The sequence below is a fragment of the Polypterus senegalus genome, chromosome 13 (genome assembly GCF_016835505.1).
Source record: "Polypterus senegalus isolate Bchr_013 chromosome 13, ASM1683550v1, whole genome shotgun sequence".
Classification (NCBI taxonomy): Eukaryota; Metazoa; Chordata; class Cladistia; order Polypteriformes; family Polypteridae; genus Polypterus; species Polypterus senegalus.
The window spans coordinates 162,208,554-162,230,007 of NC_053166.1; the positions used below are offsets into that span (position 1 = coordinate 162,208,554).

Below are 21,454 nucleotides of genomic sequence, written 5' to 3' on the forward strand. Positions count from 1 at the left end.
CTTTAGGTTGTCTCTGTTCTTCCAGGAAATAGAAAATGTATCTGAAGTCACATGAAAGGACAGCAAACTTTTAATGGATATCTGAACTGAGCACTGTCATACAGTAAAGAGGATATAATAGCTAAGACTGCACATACAAACTCTCTCTGAAACACACTGTCCGTAATAGTTACAGCCATTTTAAGCAAGTACTATACAGACAAAAAGCAGATATAGTAACTGGCACATGATCACCAGTGATTGCCTTTGAGTGACAGAAGATGAATTATTTTGAATATAATATTAAATTGCATCAATTTGCCAGTTGAGAAAAAAAGTTAATAAATTGTACTGAACAGAAACATACGGTAACTGGAAAGGTCTGCAGAGGTGCTCCACTTTCATCATAAGTAAAATGCACAAGCATAGTACCCTCTTCTTGATTTTCATCCTCCAAACCCTTTAGATAAAAAAAAGCCACATTAAGGATATAGACTGACATTGCATAGATGTGTCTTTTTACATTTGTAAAAGTAAATTAAAAGAACAGAAACAATGAGGCTCATTAGCAGCTACCTGCTTGTAAAATAAGCATCAAGGATAGTTTAAGTGCAGCAAGTAATGGCTTTCAAACCTGGACAGACATTTTAACAAATTAAGGTTAGTCAAAGAAGAAGCTTTGCATAATTTATATTAACAAAGGTTCTTCTGTCTGTACACTCATGACTCATATTTTTAGCAAGTTAGCATCTACAAACACCACTGAGATTCCTTTGTACCAACAACAATACACACCTTTATAAAGCCTTACTCAAACCTATTTTTTGTAATTCTTGTGTGTGTGTTAGAGAAGCTCAAGAGGTTCTCCATGAGAGAAATAAACTACTGTCAATCTATTTAGAAACATGCAACTAACTGCAGTAAAATGAAAAAGTTTTCCTGCTGTATTATCTGGCAACAGTAAAAAAAAAAACAAAAAAACAAAATAAGACTATTTGCTCTTGTGCCAGGCAACTCAACACGTGGCCCCTGAAGCATTTTCCGTGCCCTCCACGTTGTAAGAAATGTATTTGTTTGAATCATTTTCAGAATTTAAATTCACATTCAGTTTTCCCTCAAAAGAGGGCGCACTTGTGTTTTAAACGTCTTTTCAGTTCAAGTGATTTCAAGTGAGTTGCTTTCTGTATCACAACGCGAAGTAGACAACATGATCATAGAACCACTGGTGAAAACGACAAGAAAATGGCAAAACGCTAACTTTCAGATGAGCATAGAACATTTAGCACAACACTGGAAGAAAAATTTGCATCCACTGAAATAACCAAACCTCTATGTCTGCTTTATCCGAGACGTATACTTTAGAAAACAATGTCCCCCCTCAGAGAAGAAAGGATAAAGTCCACTCACTTCTATGATAGCCTACATGGCCAGAAAAATCTGCTTCCATGTAAAATAGAGAGTGATTCTATCTCAGCACAACAAATAAAATGGCGTGGAACAGCAGCAGGCCTTTTACTGAAGGTGAGCTTATTAAGATATGTTTCTTGGAGTGTAGTCAATTTCTTTTCGCCAATTTTAAAAACAAAGCCGATATCAATGATCAGATATTAACATTGCAACTACTAAAAATTCTACAGTATCCCAAGGAACTGAAACAATTTCCGGTAATCTTTTTGAAAATTGTAAAAGACCATAGTAACGCAGAACATTTTAGTTTTGCCAACCAAGAGTCAGCTATATCTATATCTCTATATACCTCACAGACATGGCACTGGTCATGGTGTGCGCGTGCCTCTTTTATTGGCACGATCTTGAGGAAATGCTCACTCGTCTCACACTTAAAGACCAAACAAGAGGAGAGGATATTTGTTTGCTCCGTTTGATTGATATTATATATATATATATATATATATATATATATATATATATATATATATATATATATATATATATATATATATATATATATATATATATATATATATATATATATATATATATATATATATATATATATATATATATATATGAGTAAATTGGTATCTGTTACCGCAGACGGTACTTATCAATGGTCGGGTAGGAGAAAGGTCTTATACGTAGCATTACTGAAAAGCAGCAGCTATACCCACATTTTTGCATATCACTGTATTCTCTATCAAGAACACTTATATTGCAAATTGTGAAAAAGACATCTGAACGGGACAATGGAAAAGAGTTAGAATTGTAAATTACATCCGAGGACAATCACTAAAGCATTGACAGTTTCGTGTTTAGTGGTGGAATATGAAACGCACTACCTCGACTTCACCCTACACGCCTAAGCTCGATGATTAAGCCGAGGTAGCATTTTATTAAGGTGTATTGATTTTCTCTCAGTATTTCAGTTTATTCAGCAGAGGGAGCACACTGATATACCGTATGTAGATGATAAAAAATTCATACTGGATGTTGCTTTTCTCACCGACATGACAGGGCACTTAAACACACTAAATCTGAAGTTACGAGGAAACAAGACAATTTTCCCTGTTCTTGTTAGAAATGTTTTGGCTTTCAGGACAAGCTTCTCCTTTATCAAGAAAAGCTTCAAGAAAGCTATTTTACTCATTTTCCATCCCTGAATGCTCGAACAGATCAGCTGTGAGCGCTGCTTTCCAGCTAGCAGAGTTCATACAGTTAGGTTTTTGAACTTTTCAAGAGAATTTAACGGTCGTTTTAATGACTTAAAACCACTGATCCCAATGATTTGTGCAGTTAACATTCATTCAGTACTGAAGTAAAATCTACTTTGGAGCTCACAAAGAAGTGTTTCAAAAGCCAGTTTTGAAAATGAGCTCATTGATTGGCAGATTAACTGCACTTTATAACTAAGCATACGGAGGAATCAGTTTCTGGATATGGATATTTTATGCATCAGCAGGAGTGTATAGTGCGGTCCTAACTTGTGGAAAAGAAAGACAAGTTTTGCTTGCGTCCAGTTACTCACGCAAAACTGCATTTTCAGCAATGGAGATTATCAAGTGTAAATAGCACAATGCTCTCACATGTTTTTGGATTTACTTTTGTATAAATAAATTGTTTAAGGCAGACACTAGAGAATGCTGTAAACATCCCGATTGTATTATTTGTATTTATGGTGGAGAATGGCAGTATTCAATTACAGATTTGTCTTAAATGAAGGCATTTAAAAGGAGCAAAAGTAGATTGGATAATAAAATGTTAGTAGATCTAAATTACAGTAAATTTTCACATAACTCATAATTCCTTTAAGATATTTTTGCACTACTTCATCTTCAGATGTTATCTAGTGACATGTTATGATTACAAGTCTTATATTTGCACTTTAAAGTTGAGCTAAGAGCCAATTGCTACATTTACTCTTTTGAAGTTGGGATTTTTTTTAATAAACTTAACCCCAAAGAAAGAGAAGAGCAGAGCAAAGAAAATTTGTAAGCAGATTTGCTAGTTTTAAAACATTCTAACTTAAATTTTTAGAAAATAACGCCAAAAATGTCAGAAAATGTTTAGCTTTTGGACCCTGAGGTATATGAAGTTGAGTAGCCCTGCTCTAGTTGTAAAATCAGCAACACTCATGATCCACATAGTATGAGAGCTGTAAAACCTTATGCAATGACCTGTTAGAGCAACCTTTTCAGAAACTGTTTTAATGGCTAAACACACTGGAAATAGCAGTAAACAGGCACAATCAGACAGTGGGATTTTGGGAAAGTCATTTGGGTTGACATCCAATTGTTCTAACATCAGTTCCAAGAAAGTACTGTAAGCAGTTCATGTGAAAAATCTTTGGACCAAACCAGAATACGTAATAAAGAGCAAGAGGCACAGGATAAAGTGTTAAATCATGCTAAAACATCTTTGAACACTTGGAGCAAGCCTAATTTGAGTCACAATTTTTAAAATACATTTTTAGCAGCGAGTTAAATGCTATTCATCTACATTTGCTAACAATACAAACAGAATTTGGAGATAACTGACTGTAAAAAAAATATTGCAGATCTCTGCAAATGATAAATGTAACTATTGTTATGAATAGGATTATTCCACTGGGTTTATGGGGAATCATTTATTGTGAACACAGGAAAGGGATGTGGCTGGAACAGGCAGAGTGTGCTTGTTTCCTTCACAGTCTGATAGTCATTGACCTTGAAGAACTTTGAGACTCCACCCGTCTATTACCACCAGTTCACCCATTTATAAGCCGGCAGAAAGCCCAGCTGTGTCAATGTCTGAATAGCAACAAGACACTTTGTTTCATATTCTTGAAACTGCACTCTAGTCACCACTGGGGTGTTCTCACACCATCTATCCACTTCTTCAATAAACTGGGGGGCGCATTGGAATATCCTCTTATTTTCTGTCTTTTTCAACTATGATATCTTTAAATCTATGAACATTGGCATCTACAAAAATAATAAAAGTCTGTTTTTTAAATGCCAAAGTCTCATCCCAAGGAGGTTTTCAAAATAAAGTGTCTAATTTTCTTAAATTGATATTGGGATAATTTAGGGTAGTTATTAAAGAAAGGAAAGAATTCAGCAGTCTCGCCTGCTGAAATAAACTGACAATTACATCCTGCAAATCTTCAGGTATCCAGGGTAGATAAACAGTGTTATTTCAAAAATGCCCAACTACCATTACGTCATTTAATAAAGGCTGTACAGCAAACAGAATGCCCAAGTGTCAGTTGCTGCACTTTAAGAATGTTCAGTTTTAAAGAGGATCCCATTATTAAGTATATTATTGAGAGAAGAGGCATAAGAATTCTATATAAATAAAAATCAATATACTGCATTACATGGAAATAAAGTAGCATACAGTGTGATGAGGATGACTAAATAACTGGTGCCTTGCCTTATTTTATAACAAAAAGGGAATACAATCACTTAAAACAAAATATGCTGTAGAAAACCTTGAGACTAGTTTTATCTTACAGTATACATCTCTGTTCAGTTGTTTTCTTATCATAAAATTGCAGCACACAATAAATTGAATTACCCTTTAGAGGTACAACTTAACCAATATGTCAGCAATGCAGTTTAACAAAGACTTCTGCCATCACATTAAAGCAACAGTGAAGTAATGGGAAGAAATTGTGACAAAAAAGGTTATTCCTAAACTTTACAGTAAAATTGAAAGACTTCAGGTTAATAAATGTTTGCAGGTTTGGTCTCCGTACTGCAAAAAGAACCTCACAAGTGAAAGATCAGACAACAGCTACTATTGCGATTGACAATCAAAATGGTCTCTGCCAGGCTGAACACATGTAATGCAATAATGAAGACTTACATAGGCAGTGAAATCTTTTGGAGCACTGCTTATATTGCCAGTGGGAGAGAGAGACTTGGGGATGTGCTCAACTGAAAAGGCTGTTGGGTAGATTGCCAGTGAGAGACGAATAACAAGGTAACCTTGAGATCCTTTAAAAGCCCAGCAGTTACCCGGATAAACATCAGGCTGTAGTGAAAGAAGAACGCATAGGTGTCATTAAAATAAGCTGGATTTTGTAGTTTCTAACACAACACACTTGGGCTTTAATAATTGCTCCTCTTTTTATATGTAACCTATTCAAAAAGACTAATCTAATAAGCACCTGCTACACCAAAGATTTATGATGTTACACCATTTATACTTTTTGTGCAGAAACATAAATTTCAAATTTTAAAAACACACCTGAATCACTACTCTTGGGGACTGTGAAAAATACCAAAGAGGAAAACCAAACAGACTCATTAGAGCAGTTTTGGTTTCGTAGGTTTCAGAACAACGAGTACTTAGGATGCTGCCACCTGAAAATCAAAACAAATACAATAGTTAACAAACACTATGTTCCTTTTGTAAGACAAACAGAATCAAACAGAATGGTCAAACATGCATAATGGAATTTACAACATTTATCCAGTTTTACAAATTATATCAAGCAAAACTGTTAAAAGTAACATTATCTGCTAAAAAAGTCAAAATATTAATTCAGTAGTTTTTAATAAAACATTAATATTTTTTGGATAAGCTGGGTGGTCTTTAATAAATGTCTCATTTTGCCCAACTCTTTAATAAATAAACATGACCTCTCAACTAACATGTTACTTTAGCCCTTCCTTGAATGATACCACGCCATCAAAAGTCACACATGATCTTCAGAATCTCCCATAACAATGGTGTTTGTGTGCACTTAGGAAACCTGATGCAAGTTCACATATGGCAATACCAAAAATATCTACAATTAGAATTAGCTGCTTTATTTCTGGCTAAAATGAAAACAGATGAAGCAACCATGGCCACTTTCTTCTTTTGTTTTACTGCTACGATCTTTTGGAATATTTAATTTTTTTTGCACAATGGGCTTAAAGTCAATTCAAGACAAATGTGTGGATATAAAAAAGACAAAACACCACCAAAAGGAAAAATTGTCTAAATACATCTGCTCCCACAGATTTTACTGTTCCAAAAAGGGGCATCAAGTCCAGTTTCATTTTTATAGGACAGTGGGTTGTTTGCTTCACTGATGTACACTACTACCAGCATACACTGCTGCCTTCTGGGGGAAATACTTCAATTTACTAACACAAACTAGCAATAAAGTAAACTCTGTATAGCCATGTCCAGTGGTAACCAGACTTAAAATTTCAGCCTCTGTTCAGATGAACAGTTTGCTTATTTTCAAATTGGAATTTTTTGACTCCCTTCAAATATTTATCCTTACAAAATTACAGTCTAGTTAAAGACGTGAGCATTTCATCATTCAATTCTCTTAAAATTGCACCATGTATATAAAAGAGGTTGCATGACAGAAGTTTGAGTCTCTTTCAGAAATACTGTATGTACAGGCAATATATTACAGGAAATGAAACAAAGACTTAATCTAGTCAGGGGTGTCGAACTCTGGGCCTGGAGGGCTGAAGTGACTGCAGGTTTTCATTCATTCTAACCCTTTTCTTAATCAGTGAAGAGCTTTCAATGCTAATTAACTTTTCCCTTCATTTTAATAGCTCTGTTTTTAAGATCATTTTGCCGGAGAGACAAGATGTTCCATGCGCCCACCCATATGGGCCGCCTCAAATTGGGACCCAAGTGCTGCCACGCAGCGGGCGACACCTCAGCACCACACCAGTTACGATCCCAAACAGACCCGACTGTTGGCTCTCCAATGGTTTTGACGCTTCCGGGTATGGAGCTCCCGAGGGCATTCCCTCATCCCCCCATTCATGATGCGAGCAGCCTTCCTTTGGGCGACTGCAGCAGAACTACTCCCATGGAGAGCAAAAAGGAGTCCTTTCTGTAGTCTCTGAGCTTTGGGAAGTTTTTTTTTTACAGTGGCTGGAGTGCCACCACTTGCAGGGCCTGATGCAGTTTAACATCATACCCAGGACAGGACATCTGTTGGTCAAGAAAGACTCACCGATCTTGACTTTGTGAAGATAACAGCATCGTCGGCAAAGTCAATGGAGGCTCTGATTGTGGAGCTTGAGAGACTGAGTGAGGAGTCAGAGTGTCTGGGCTTGAGAGTGCCCTGGATAAAAACCAAGATCCAGGCCTTTAATGACCTCTTGGGCACGGCCAAGCAAGTGTTGACCTTGTTGAGAGGTTTACTTACCTTGGCAGTGGACATTCATGTCTCTGGTGACTCTTCCTTTTAAGTCAGTAGATGGACTGGGAGAGTATGGGGGATCATGAGGTCGCTGGAAAGGGGTGTGTGGCACTCCCAATATCTATGAAAAAGGACGACTGTCCAAGTCTTTAGAGTCCTGGTGCTTCCTGTCTTGTTATATGGTTGCGAGACATGGACGCTATCCATTGACCCGAGACGAAGACTGGACTCCTTTGGTACAGTTTCTCTCCAGAAAATACTTGGGTACCGTTGGTTTGACTTTGTGTCGAATGAGCAGTTGCTCATGGAGTCCGGAATGAGGCACATTACCTGCATTGTGAGAGAGTGTCAGTTACGACACTACGGCCATGTGGTGCGTTTCCCCGAGGGTGATCCGGCTCGTAAGATCCTCATTGTTGGAGACCCGAGTGGCTGGACCAGGCCAAGGGATCGCCCACGTAACACCTGGCTGCGGCAGATAGAGGGTCATTTCCGGAGGGTGGAATGAGACCGTGCGTCTGCCTGGGGGGGGGTCGCAAACTGGGATCCAGAGTTGTTTCGTCGTGTAGTGGGTGTGGCAATGCACTGTATAGTGCATGCTCCCCAACTTGACTTGACTTGTTTAAGGATTCAGTCTGAATTGATTCTTTTCTTCATTAAAATGAATGCCAAATAGAAATGACATATGAAATATGCCAACAGATTACCTGCTAAACAGGAGCTTCAAACTCAAGTGGATTTCACTCCATCCAGTTTCTTAATGAGAAGCCGATTCTTGCTGTTAATTAAACCTGTTATTTAATTCCATGCCTTATTTCTGCTCTTATTCTGCAACTGCAGACACTTCCAAACGGTCTGTTGATTTTCTGTTTTTTCTTAGAATACCATCAAAATGTTTTGGTGACCTGAGAGATCAACCTTTGAGACCTTCACCTTTCTTTACTTTCAGATAGTGTGATGGGTACAGGCGAGCTGGTCATGAGGTGGCTCATTTTGTGTCTCATTATTGTTTGGCTGCTAATTAAGGAAACTACTAAGGGGCTTGAGTCAAGTCAATAAAAAAATAAGGCAAAAAAAGTTAATTAGCAGCATTATTGGAAAGGTGCAAACAACTAACTTCTTATATAGAGGTTGAAAAGTTTAAGTCCATATTACATTACACACATTTTTCAGCGATTTTCAGTCAAAACCTTCATTTACATAATCTTAGCAAGTCAGTGGCAGTTGGCAGCATGCTCCTGTGAATACAATCGTGTAATGTGACATGCCCAGTGACAAACTCCAACTAATCTGCAAGTCACTCAGACAAAATCAATTAGGTTTGATTCAGTCTTTAGCTATAGTGTTGGGCCATATGTGCATGGAATGAAGAATGGAATATGTGCATGCTTTGGACCTCATAACCAGAACAGCAGCTTGTTTGTCCAAAGTCTCATGTTTTTATACCATGACAGAATTTGAAAATGAAAAAGGACAAATATTGTAACTGAACTCACTGTAGCTGTTAGCTCTTTGTACAATGCTGGCTCCATCAGGCAGCATGCTATTGGCTGTCAGAAAAAGGGGCAAGCCAGATTGTGCTGGAACTTTGGCACATAGTATGTAAAAGTGACACGTAAAAGACAAACTTGCTGGCCATCAATGTAATCTAGCAACAACTTTAGCAACTGCAATATGCAAGTATGACATGCCCCGTGTCTAAAAGCCACAAAATGAGACATCAGTTTTACATGAAATGAAGTCAGTCCGTCATTTTCTAACCAGCTTAGTCTTGAACAGGGTCACAGGGGTCTGCTGGAGCCTATCCCAGGGGAACTAAAGTAAAGGAAAAGTGTTTATAGGATAAAGGGGTGAAATGAAATACTGTACATTGGGACCAACTAATATTTAACTGTAAGTACTCTGAGGTAGCAATCATATATACTGTATAAGCCCTTCATAAGCATTTTTCAGAAATCATTACGTATTAGGAAAATTCTTAAAGATGGGAAACTTACAAATGTCTAATCACGCAAAAACATGGGACTAGTCTGGTCAGAGACCAGTAAATGTGCATTATGGGCTCTGGTACAGATACTGTATGGGTGCTGATACTTAGTCTGAATAATGCTTTAGAAAAGTGTTATATAGAAATATCTAATCTAATCATGTTTGAAACTTGAAAATACACCTTACGAGTAGAATAAAATAGCTGTAATGGACTTATCACTGTTCAAAACCACACAGTTTACAAAAGCAATTAAGCAGGCTAACAGGATGCTATGTTATATAGCACAACACTTTTGTCTATTATACTTAATCTATGCAAAGACCAAGTAAGGCATTATCTGGAATACACAAGTTCAGTTTTTGCCGCCAAATTATTCAAAGGAAAATGACAGTGCTAGAGAAAGCTCAGAGAAGATGAGCTAGACTTATTTGAGGACAAAGGGATAGAGGTGAAGACTAAATATAGATGGATGGATGGATATTTGAACATCATTACTTATTGTTTGACTGTTTATAATTACTATTGTATTTTTTTTATTTTAATGTAACCTTGTGCTTGGTTGCTGAACAAAAATAATTCTACTCCCAAAAGCACCTGCTATCACATGATCTACTTTGACTATTTTTTAAAACACACACAACGCACTTCAGTTTCACACTACAGACAAGACTGACAATTTATTAATTTTTCACTAAAACTTCATAATTCTGATATTTAAATGTGGCACATGTGTGTACAGCTAGTTAAGTAATTTCTCTTGCTTTATTTTACAAAATAAACATTTATTAAAAATACACCAAGATTCAATTCTGAAACAAATTTGTTAATAAGTCATTAATGTTAATACAAAAAGAGCCAGGCTATTGGGGAGTGGGACTTACCTCCGGATTCCAAAGCATAATCTACTAAGCCGGTCTTATCTTCTGAATACAATTTCAGTGCATTGTTTACAATCACACGCACTTGCTGTTAACAGAAAAGGATAAGTATTATAAGGAATACTTGCCATCCTCAAGCCATAGGAATGTAAAAGTGGTTTTAAATAACCCACCTCCTCAGATACACCAGCAACACCGGCATCATCAACAATGTGTTTTACATAGTCAACTGATGGCACTTCTTTAGTTTCACTCACGAAAACAGTAATATTTTTCAGTATCTTTATTTCTAATGCAGCCAGCTGCTCCTGAAGATCATCTTTTCTTACAAACTGTGTTGACAGCCACTGCAGGAAAGAGTCTGGCATCTCTTCTTCTTTGGCACCATAAAGGAGTACTTTAAGAGAATCCTTAACTTGAGCATCCACCTTCATAAACCAAAGAGCAACAATCATTATTGACAAACTGGGGAAAAGAAATTCAAACTGAAACGTTCATCTATTACACACAAACCCCTAATTTACTTCACTAAATGCTATTAAAAAACCCCACACATTCAGTCATATAATGTGTGACAAATATAATGTAGTTGCTCATTTAAAAGTTGGAGACAATCAACTTACCAAAGTTTAATAAAAAGTCTAATTGTATTAGTATTGTAGTACTGTTTTAATGTCAATCATCCATTCTCAGGAAAAAAAAACTAAGTCATTTGAGACAAAGACCCAGCTCTCTCTGAAAACCATGCAATTTCCCAAATTCTACAGAACTGAAAAACCATAAAGGATGATCCAATATTGACTAACAGAGGATTTGATCTTCAGGAAAAAATCTCAACATTACACTATTTGGTTTACCCCCATTTTATAATAGCTATGCACTTCATAGTCTTGATTGGATTGCTATACGGTATAATCACTATTGTATGTGAAAGAACAGTAAATCACATTGTTCAGCTATCTAGTCTCTACAGCGAGCCCTTGTTTTGTTACACCTTTTGTGAAAGCGTTTCACGACAACATTTTGTCATTATTACTAAAACGTGAAAAACGTTTCTGTTTTAGTTATGCGTGTTCAACATTTCTTGCCTTGCATTTCCTGTCATCCTACATTTAAACAGATTGTTGTAGACATGGAACACACAGGAAATGTATACATTCCATATAACAATATAATATCTTCCCTATACAATTCCAGACACCCAACTCCTACATAAAGCGACTTCATCTGTAAGAATTTTGCGACTTCAGCTGCCTCAGTGAGGGATGGGATAGCAGGCTGCTTACTACTTGTGCGGATTGACACACTTGCAGAAGAAAGGCACTGATGAGGAGGTGCAAGGGAATTTAAGGTGGCCTGGCATCACAAATATTTTTGTAGGCTTCAGGGATTCTAGTGTTAATCATATGTAGGTACAAAAGTTAAAATAGCAATAACCTAGCCTGTAAATGATTAACTGATCATTTGATTCATAAATAACTTGTATTGTAACTATACGTAATAAAGGATGTATTGTTTATGAAAGAAAGTCCTCAGAAACAAAACTACCTTTTCACATGCTGGTTGAACATTCTTCACTATATTCAAATCAACTTTTAGTTGACTTATCTCCATCTCCAATCTCTTTATTTCAGACATAAGGCTGCCATCATCCTTTATTCTTTCACTGAAAGACATGTTGAAATAAAGCAACATTATGGGGGGAAAAAAAACCCCAAAAAAACTGTATAGCATAAGTTATTATTCATTAACAATGCAGCCAAACATTTATAGAGGATACATAATACATAAACAAACCCTCTGCAGAGAAAACTGCAACAATTTTTATTGTTGCTTGCATAATGATGAGAAAGCATTTTATTTGTATCCTTCTGTTATTACTTAAGACACTGTAAAATAAATTTGGTTTACTGGTTCTTCACTTCACTGGTGCTAAATCTTAATACAACCTTAATAGAAAAATAGTAATTTACACACCATAAATAAGAGGTTCACTTGTTGACCCACCAATCATTTTCTACTCTCTACAGTCCTTTGGGGTGTGATCCATATTTTTCATATCATCCAACACCATATACCCCCATAATCATCTTCTCTCTCTATTTGGGCCTTGTCCCCTTAACCTCTTTCTTGGTGCATCTCTTCACCCAATCATCCTTTGCCTTTTGCTCCAAAATTCACAAACCACCTTAGCTTTGTGGATGGGATTGTAGTTGTGCTGAAGAGAAATAGACTCTCTCCTAACTCTGAATTCTTCTTTTTCACTCCACTGTACCCCCCGTTACATCCACCTCATCATTCTCAGCCTCTCTTTCAAGGCCTGCTTCCTGTTTTGCTTTCATCCTGCACATCTCACTGCATACTTCTCTGCACACAACTTTCACAGACTTTTCCTCAAGTAATTTTCCATACACCTGTCACACTAGCTATCACTGCTCCTCCATCTGCACCAAACCGGTCACCTAAGTAGCAAAGCATCCCTATTTTCAACAAAACAGTGATTAAATTTCAAATTAACACTTTCAACAGCAGCATTCTGCACTACTCGATACAATTTCTACAAATAAATGCTGCATTCCCGGTGTAAAGACTACTCTTCGCATCACTACATATTTTACACATCCATTTTTGAGAACTCATGCATCAAAACAAATTTCTCCCAACACTTTTAACGATATGCCCATAGCCATGCATCTACCTCTGTCCGTCCTGCCCATCCTTTCATTTAGCTTAAAGTTTGTTCTCAAGAAAAAAATAAAAAAAAAAGCGCTCCATCTGCTGGCAGCAAAGTAGAACTATACAACTGCATCTATTTTCTATTTTTAAATGTACCTTGAGGTCTTTTATAATAAAAAAATAAAAAATAAAAAAAAACCCCACAACACACACACAGAACGCAACTTTTCCCCAGTGGTTTCCTAAATAACATTGTTCACAATATCAGTAGAGATGCAAAAAATAAAGGTAAATACAGAAACTATGCAACAAAACAAAAATACTGTAGGTACTTTTAATGACCTTGATCTCTGATTGGATATGTATTCTTGTGTTGTCCTATGTAAAAATGCTACTATGGACAGTATAAAAAAACCTTCTAAAATATGTTTAAGATACTGACAGGTGGAACTTATGCATTTATAACTGCATTACAAAATGTTGAGGGCCTACTGGGGAAATGGAACCAAGACACACTGACACTGGACAGAAAGACATCATGGACACTACAAGGAACACTCAGCTAAAATGAAAATCCTATACCCCCGCCCTAAAATTCGAAATCTCAGAAAAATCAGTCTTGTGAGACACGCCCCCGACTGAATACTAATATGTAAGCAAATTAGTACTGTACTGGGAAAGACAAACACACACAAACACATTTGTATTCAGAAAAACAGGATTTTTTAACAAACATTTGTTTGTTAATTTCATGCTTTCCGAGGTGCATACCTGCCACCATCCCGGTTCAAATACAAAGTTTCCTGCTGCCTTTGAATCTAAATGCCAGAAACAAAAAAGAAATATTTTGGATTTATTTCTAGCTTTTTTTAAGCTGCATTACCAAGCTGACATACACATGTTAATGAAGGAAAATGTCATGACATCACTTGAAATTCAATAAAATACTAAAGTAGCATCTTTATGCCGAATACAATTGCATTAAGTAGTTACCAAAATTATTTTACTGGCAAGGACCAGGAAACTAAACTTTGGAATACCAGAATTACCCACCCAGGATAGCACATACCTCTGCTTTGGCGGCAACTGCCTTTAAAAGTTTCTCCAGTTCAATAATGCGTAACTCATGGCCATGGTGCAAAGACAAAAAGTCACCCTGTACAGAAGGGAAAAACAACCTTGATTAAGGCTATACAATGAAAACTGTTAAAACAGCATTTAATAGGCAAGTAGTCCAACATCATAGCTGATCTTGTAGGAACCTACAACTTGTTAGAACCCTAAAGCATTGTAAAGAATAGTAAAAGTGGGTACTTAGGAATGTTCTTAAAAGTTAAATTGAAAAGTACAGGGGTGGTGACAAAAAACAAACACCTGACATATCCATGAGAGTAGTCCGCCTTTACTGCTACAAATTATAAAGAATAAGAAAAACAAAAAAACTTAGATTTGCGACACACACACACACACACACACACACACAATTCTTTGAAAGTACATCTCTGACATTTCTGCATGATATAAAAGGGTTGATATTTTAAATGCACTGCAAAACAGACAGTACTAGGTCCTTAAGCATAGTGTTATTACATGCATATTTTCTGCTTGAGATTTTGTCTGTGAAATTACTCTGATCAGCAAAATGTACATTGAAAGAATGCCTTCTAGATTTCCTCAGGTTAAACGAAAAGTACATCTTAAAATTTAGGAAATGGCACCTTTTTTGACGCAGGGATTGGAACAACATACCCGTGAACGTAGAGAGTCATCATTTTTAAGTTCTTCCTTTATACTGGTCATTTGTTCATTAAAAAGGCTCGTTATCCAAAGGGACATAGCTTGCTTGTCACTCATTTGTTCCAACTTCTCCTGCAGTTTATTATACAGAGCCACTACAGTGTTATGCTGTTCTTCACTTAGTTGAGTGGTTTTCTGGCATCTCGCAGAGACTAAAGCCAACTGCTTTTCCAGATCGGTTATGCGTCCAGCATCAGATACTGTCCAAAGACTCTACGAAATGACAGACTTGTAATTAGCTTATGCATTTAAAATATTTACTTGCATGCTTCTCTTCATGCAGCTTTTCTATTTGTTATTGTTGTACATTTAAAACTGGTGTCAAAAGTAAAAGTACACAAACACAAGCTCACATACATATACAAAAAATCTTTTGCAGAAACAAAGCAATTCACAAATGTTACTGTATCAGAGGGTAGAACTATTACAATACAATTACCATTCAAGCAGAAACTCTTTAAGCACACTTTTAAATTAATATAGGGTGGTCCAGATCTAATTATGCAATTTTCATTACGCTATAACTTAGGTTTATTACATAGAAAATCACCTGAAAAAATCCCAGACCATTGAGAATCATCTTCGCACCAAACTGGAATCGTCCCCGAATATATCAAAGTCATCCAGACGATCTGGATCTGCATAATTAGATCTGGACCACCCTGTAGTTTAAAAAAAACTGCCATGTCTCCATTATGAGGTAAGTGGCAGAGAATACACCTGTTACAGGACAATACAGACATCTGTGCCTATTAGCACCAGTATCTGCAGTCTGCACTCCCATGAGCATCTTTGATAGTCTCTCCTGGGCTGAAATTATATTTATTACCACTGAAGTGCATTAATGAACACCATGGAAATCTTGACCTTTGGTGTTTGTCATTCTCCAAGTACCTTCCTCTCTCCAAGCTCATGGGGTTGTAACATTGTTGGCCACTCCTCACATTAAAGGAGAGAAGGAAAAGTAATTAATTTCTCCATGAAAAGCCACCAATTAGAGGCTTCTGGCTCATCATTTGCCAGAATGGACGCTACAGTAATTGTAGAAAATGTTTAACTGACAGTCCTTATAATAAAGCACTTTTTTTAGTTGTTTATGCCTTTGTTAAAGCCTTCTCTGCACTACGTAAGAAAGGCTGCATGGAGAGTATGGCAGTTTATTCATATCTGTATATTCAGTCACATTGCAAGTACTGTATATATAAACAGAGAAGGCTCCTGTGGCTTCTACCCTGATGAACAATATATTATTCAAGCAGAAAATAGCCTAACCACAGCAGCTTTTTCAGAACAAGCAATTACAGAAAAGGGGAAAAACAGATCACTGGACTGTAAGACTTGTATGCAAGAATAAGACACTATTCTATAACCATAAACTCATGTCCCAAATCTTACGTCAGAGTACAAGGCCGCTTTACTAGTGAGCAATTTTTTTTTTTTTTTTAAATATAAAGTGAGAAGATGCAGGACTCTCTTCCTGAACACACCACATTCTTAAACTCATACAAGTAATTACTGAAGCCTCTTAGTCATTCAATATAACTGCCATCAGAAATCTTGAAGCTTTTATAGTCTTAGAAAAGAAAAAAAAAAAATGCATTTGGAATTAAATTCCACTCTGACCAGCAGTTATACTGAAGCCAGAGCAACCTGCGCTTTTGGTTTGATAATCTATGTAAATGAGAATCTGAACATCCACTCTCATTAGGGCTGCAACGACTAGTCAATGACGTCGACTACAGAAAATCGTCGGCGTGGATTATTATTATTATTTTTTTTTTTTATTGTCGACGCATCATAAACAGAACCTTCAATAGAGGCTCCAGTCACAAAACCAGTTACTAAAACCACATTGGTTTTAGTAACTGCAATGCACTACATGAACGTCTGGGGGCAGTATCGTTTGTTATTGTTTGTCAAGACTGCACAGTCCTACCAACCATCGCAAGCATCCTAGAGCTGTGATGCCGCCGCCGTCTCTCGAGAGGCAAGTTTTACCGAGTAGTTAGTGTCATGTGTTAACGTTGATGTTTGTACCATAATGTGTATTTCAAGGTCTCGACAATGATAGTTAACCCTTAAACCGACACATACTTGAAGTTTAATGCACCCCTGGACGCCAAATACTTTTTAGCTGCACTTTTTAAGTAAACATCACAATTCACAAAGAAAATGTGACATTTTAATGGAACACATTTTTTTTCCATGCAAAGAGCATTCACAATTACTGCAACACTGATCATTTTACACACTGGAAATGAACTGGAAATTAAAAAAAAAAAAATACTGTAACAATCTATTATTAGATGTTCAAGGTGCAACTGACGCCATTGAAAATTCAGTAAATCACAGAGCCAACTGCGCTTGAACTGTCTGCATGCAAACACACACAGAGGTAAAATGCTGATGATTGCAGGCTCGTCTAGTGCAGTGGCGGAATCCCAGAGACAGCGGTTCTGCCAGGGCCCGAAGTGGTCGTGAGCTGGCTGCTCAACGAATATATGGCACTGACTGATCAGCTCCGGCGTGCTGGCAAATTGCTCTGTGAAGCAAATATAGCTGGTTGCGGGGTTCAATGAATGTACGTCTCCAAATGTATGGCGCCGCATATACTCCGCTTCGGCGTGCTTCCAAATTGCACTGGAAACCGACTCTAGCTGGTTGCAGCGTTCAACAAATGTACTTTTCCGAATATACTCGGCTCTGCCATGCTGGCAGTAATTAGCTTGTCACATATTTTAGTCTGTTATTTTTTTTTATTTTGGCATAATATAGTACATGATGTGATAAACTACAAAACTACAACACTTTTCCTTTAGAGTGTGATGATTAAAACATCTTTCTCTGTCTGCAAAATCATTCGTGTATTCTTGCTACATCTACTCCCTCCGAGCATCTCTTCTCAGCAGCTGGGAACATTGTCTCATAGAAGAGAGCCAGCCTCACACCACAGCATGTCAAAATGCTCACGTTCCTGCACTGTAATCAGGAATATATAAACTTAATCTTTTATAAACTCTACACTATGGTTTTATTTTATTTGAAGTGAAGCTTTATTTAAACTTTTGGACTTTAAGACACACCAGTGGCCATTTTTGGTTAAGTTAAATGCACTTTTTTTATTTAAAGACTATGTGCACTTCAGTTTGTATTGTTTAATGTATTTCATTTTTATTGTGAAGGTCACACTAACATAAAACGTCTGATTTTCAAATTCATATGTTTCACTGGTTGTTATTTTAATTTGATTATTATTAATCGTGTTAATGCAGAGATATCAGGGTGACATTCACAGGTGGACAGACGTGAGCAGATGAGGTAAGACACGCACTGGAGCCCAGAGCAAGATCTGCAATCACAAGTTGCAGGCATCAAAAGTCAGGCATGAAATAATTGTGACTAATCAACTAATCAGGGAAAAAAAAATTGGACGATTAGTCGACTACCAAAATAATCATTAGTTGCAGCCCTCTCTCTCATACTGCTCTGAGATTACATTTTGGTTTGGTTTGCTTTGCACCAACACTACATACTATGACTGAAACAGAAAAACAGTCCACTACCTTTAATAAAATATTAATCAGAAAGGGCAGAAAGTGCAATAGCAGAGGTGAACTAGGGTGAGGACGAGGGTTCTACATCAGAGGAGAACAACAGAAGCCCTCCCCACAAGAGATGTCCACTCAAATAGAAGAACAAATGCAGCTGCACCAGGCATAAAGGTGAAAGATGGCACGATTTAGATGCAGCAACAGGACGGGTGTCATCATGCCAGTCAGTCTGCCCTACACCTGTCCTTCAAAGAAAAAGCACAGCTTACAGAGCTCGCCAACATGCAAAGTCCTGTTTGTGATTATGTTTTGTGATGATCTTTATATAAAAATAATTAATATGTTACTTATATAAAAGCCAGATCAAATGGTATTTACCTTGATTCATTTACTTATCATCCTACAGCATAAAGTCACAAGTAGACTGCAGAGCTTCCTGTGTTTGATCGACACGGGCATGCTCACAAAGTACATGTATACTGTTGTTACGGTTCTGCCTATGTCCAATAGTCTTGGAAAGTCTCCTTCTCCCGTGAGGCGACTGCGATCTTTTCCTGAACAAGATCAAACACAGTTGCGTGGGCCGCAACAGGAGCTTTCACCTGCAGCTAAAGTCACTTCAGTACACATGCACGGTCTTAGCACAAAAGACACAGACGGAGAGGTGCGAAGGGATTTAAAGTGGGCCGGGATAAGAGTTTTTTCATAGGCTTTGGTAATACTAGTGTTAATCAAAAAAGGCCATCTAGTAAAATTATACTGATGCCCAAGAGTAATGTGATGATGCTATAATTACCACATAATACTTGAATAGTAGTGTGAGAGGAAAGTGACATTATATACAATTACAAATACAAAGTAAAAAAAAAAAAAATTATATATATAAAACCCTAATCTGAGTGGACACAAGAAACAAAAGGAAAGTTAAAGATTACTTTATAAAATAAATAAATAAATAAAAGGTATGAGAAAACACACATTTTGGGTACATCACCTTAGGATGGATATGCAGTATGGCCAAAAATGTTGCATCTCTTACCAGTGTATTGACATGAAAATTTCCCCCTCTATGGTACAGGTACACACTGACACAGTCCTTCACTAACTGAAGCCATACATACACACACTATGTACAGTATATGTAGAGATGTACGGATTACTTTGTGATATCAACTCAAACTGGGCTTCACTGCAAACCTTTATCAAGTTGAACACTATTTAGCACTGCCAAGCTCAAAAAATGAAAGCAACTTTGTGAGAGAAAATAACCTGCTTTAAATATATGTTTGGATGCAATTTTACCTCTGAAGGAGGATGAGGAGTCCCATCACCAGTTTTTTCCTGAGAGATGAACAAAGACTCGTCTGCTTGTGTTGTGGAAGGTGTTGGAACCACTTTAGTCTGCATTTCAGGCTTTAAGAGATGAAACATGGATAGTAGACTAGAAGGACTCCAGGACAGCAAGCCTATAAAAGAGGTATAATGAAAGGTTGGACATGTTTAGTGAGGATTATAGTACACCTATAAAAATCTTCCTGGACTTTTGCTAGTGTAAAAATGACAATGCTGAAAAAGAGTTAAATGAAAAAAATAATGTACAATTTTAAGTCTTGCATTTTAAATTTACTACCAACATGAAACAAACATGTCATCATGATGGTCTTCACAATTATATTAGTTGTATGAAAAAAGTACACTTCAAAGGCTATCTTATTTTTGACAAAATGTGATTTCAATTTCTACCATGCTGATAAAAGTTCTCTCTCTCTCGTCTCCCTCAAAAGTAAAAGTATTTCATTAAGCAGCCTAAGGTGAAGCTTAATCAGGGAGGACAAGGATGACGATCAGATTGTAGCAGCATTTAGTCCACCAGCTTTAGCATACGGATACCAAAGTAATGAAAACACTGATAATGTGTACTGAAGGGATTGGAGTATTCAGCTCTTAAATAATTACTGATTTAGAACACAAAAAAGTTTGGTTAAATGTTGCATAATTTATCATATCCCATAATTTACTTCACCATGAAAATAAAATATTATGCAGTATGTAATACATGCCTATTGAGATATACCTACAGTAATACAAATACTTTACAATTAATACTGACCCAGCAGTAGAAGAAGTGGTATCAGCAGCAGAAGGAATCTGAATAATTTGGGAAGGCATCTGTTAAAATGACAGGAAGATAACACAAATGTACATGAATTAAGTTGTCTAGGCTAAATGGGGTAGTATATTTAATTACAAGAGCTTTGTCTAAATGTCCCAATCATACATCAACATAATTTTTAAACATAAAATGAATAATCTGTACATTTCAGGAGTAACATTAAAAGAACCAATGCCTGAACCTGAAAGCAGACTTTAGTGGCAAACCACTTCGCACACTAAAACAGATCATTCTTTAAAAAAAAGCTGTGATAATTACACTGGAATTAATCTTCATGACAATTGTAAATAAAAAGTATACAAGTAGTGTGTTACCTTTGGAATTAAATGTGTTAAAAAAGATCCACAGTATATTTCATAATACAGTACCATTACTTATCCTAGCGAGTGGATGTGCTCAGTATCTTGGCATTTAACCAGAAAAAATCTGCATTTGAATTCACACAGATATTTAAAATTAATCTATGAAGTGAAGAGTTATATACCTTGTCAGGATGAATACATTCAGAAGAGACATTAATGTAGCCAGTTGGTACCATCCAGTGCCAAGCCACCAAAATGCACCAGATACAGCTTTACCTGTTTATAAAAAAAAAAAAAAAACACACCATGGGTAAATTGATGTATGTGGAAGATTTCTATTCGAGTAGGAGTATCCAGCTTACAGCAAACCAAGCACAGACAGCTACAGAGCATGCAAATAGTCAGTGTACTCAAGCTTCCAAAGAAAGGTTTTAGGATTAGTCAAAAGAGCAGAAGCATGGACTGAAAGTACACCACACACTTCTTATCCAAGAGATGCAGGCTT

The 21,454-nt window shown here is 36.8% G+C and overlaps 1 protein-coding gene across 5 annotated transcripts in view; it reads right to left on the reverse strand.

The window, feature by feature from the left end:
* The window catches only part of LOC120542844 (SUN domain-containing protein 1-like), a 68,243-nt gene that overhangs the window by 1,714 nt on the left and 45,075 nt on the right, over positions 1-21,454 (reverse strand). For all 5 annotated transcript variants that reach the window (XM_039775534.1, XM_039775530.1, XM_039775533.1 and 2 more), the window contains 12 exons: positions 21,132-21,225; positions 20,585-20,643; positions 19,777-19,940; positions 14,876-15,136; positions 14,196-14,282; positions 13,898-13,944; positions 11,999-12,116; positions 10,624-10,878; positions 10,454-10,538; positions 5,668-5,783; positions 5,284-5,451; positions 347-439 (listed from right to left, as the gene is read on the reverse strand). In XM_039775534.1, coding sequence (XP_039631468.1) covers positions 347-439; positions 5,284-5,451; positions 5,668-5,783; positions 10,454-10,538; positions 10,624-10,878; positions 11,999-12,116; positions 13,898-13,944; positions 14,196-14,282; positions 14,876-15,136; positions 19,777-19,940; positions 20,585-20,643; positions 21,132-21,225 — 1,547 coding nt within the window. The remainder of the gene's footprint in view (positions 1-346; positions 440-5,283; positions 5,452-5,667; positions 5,784-10,453; positions 10,539-10,623; positions 10,879-11,998; positions 12,117-13,897; positions 13,945-14,195; positions 14,283-14,875; positions 15,137-19,776; positions 19,941-20,584; positions 20,644-21,131; positions 21,226-21,454) is intronic.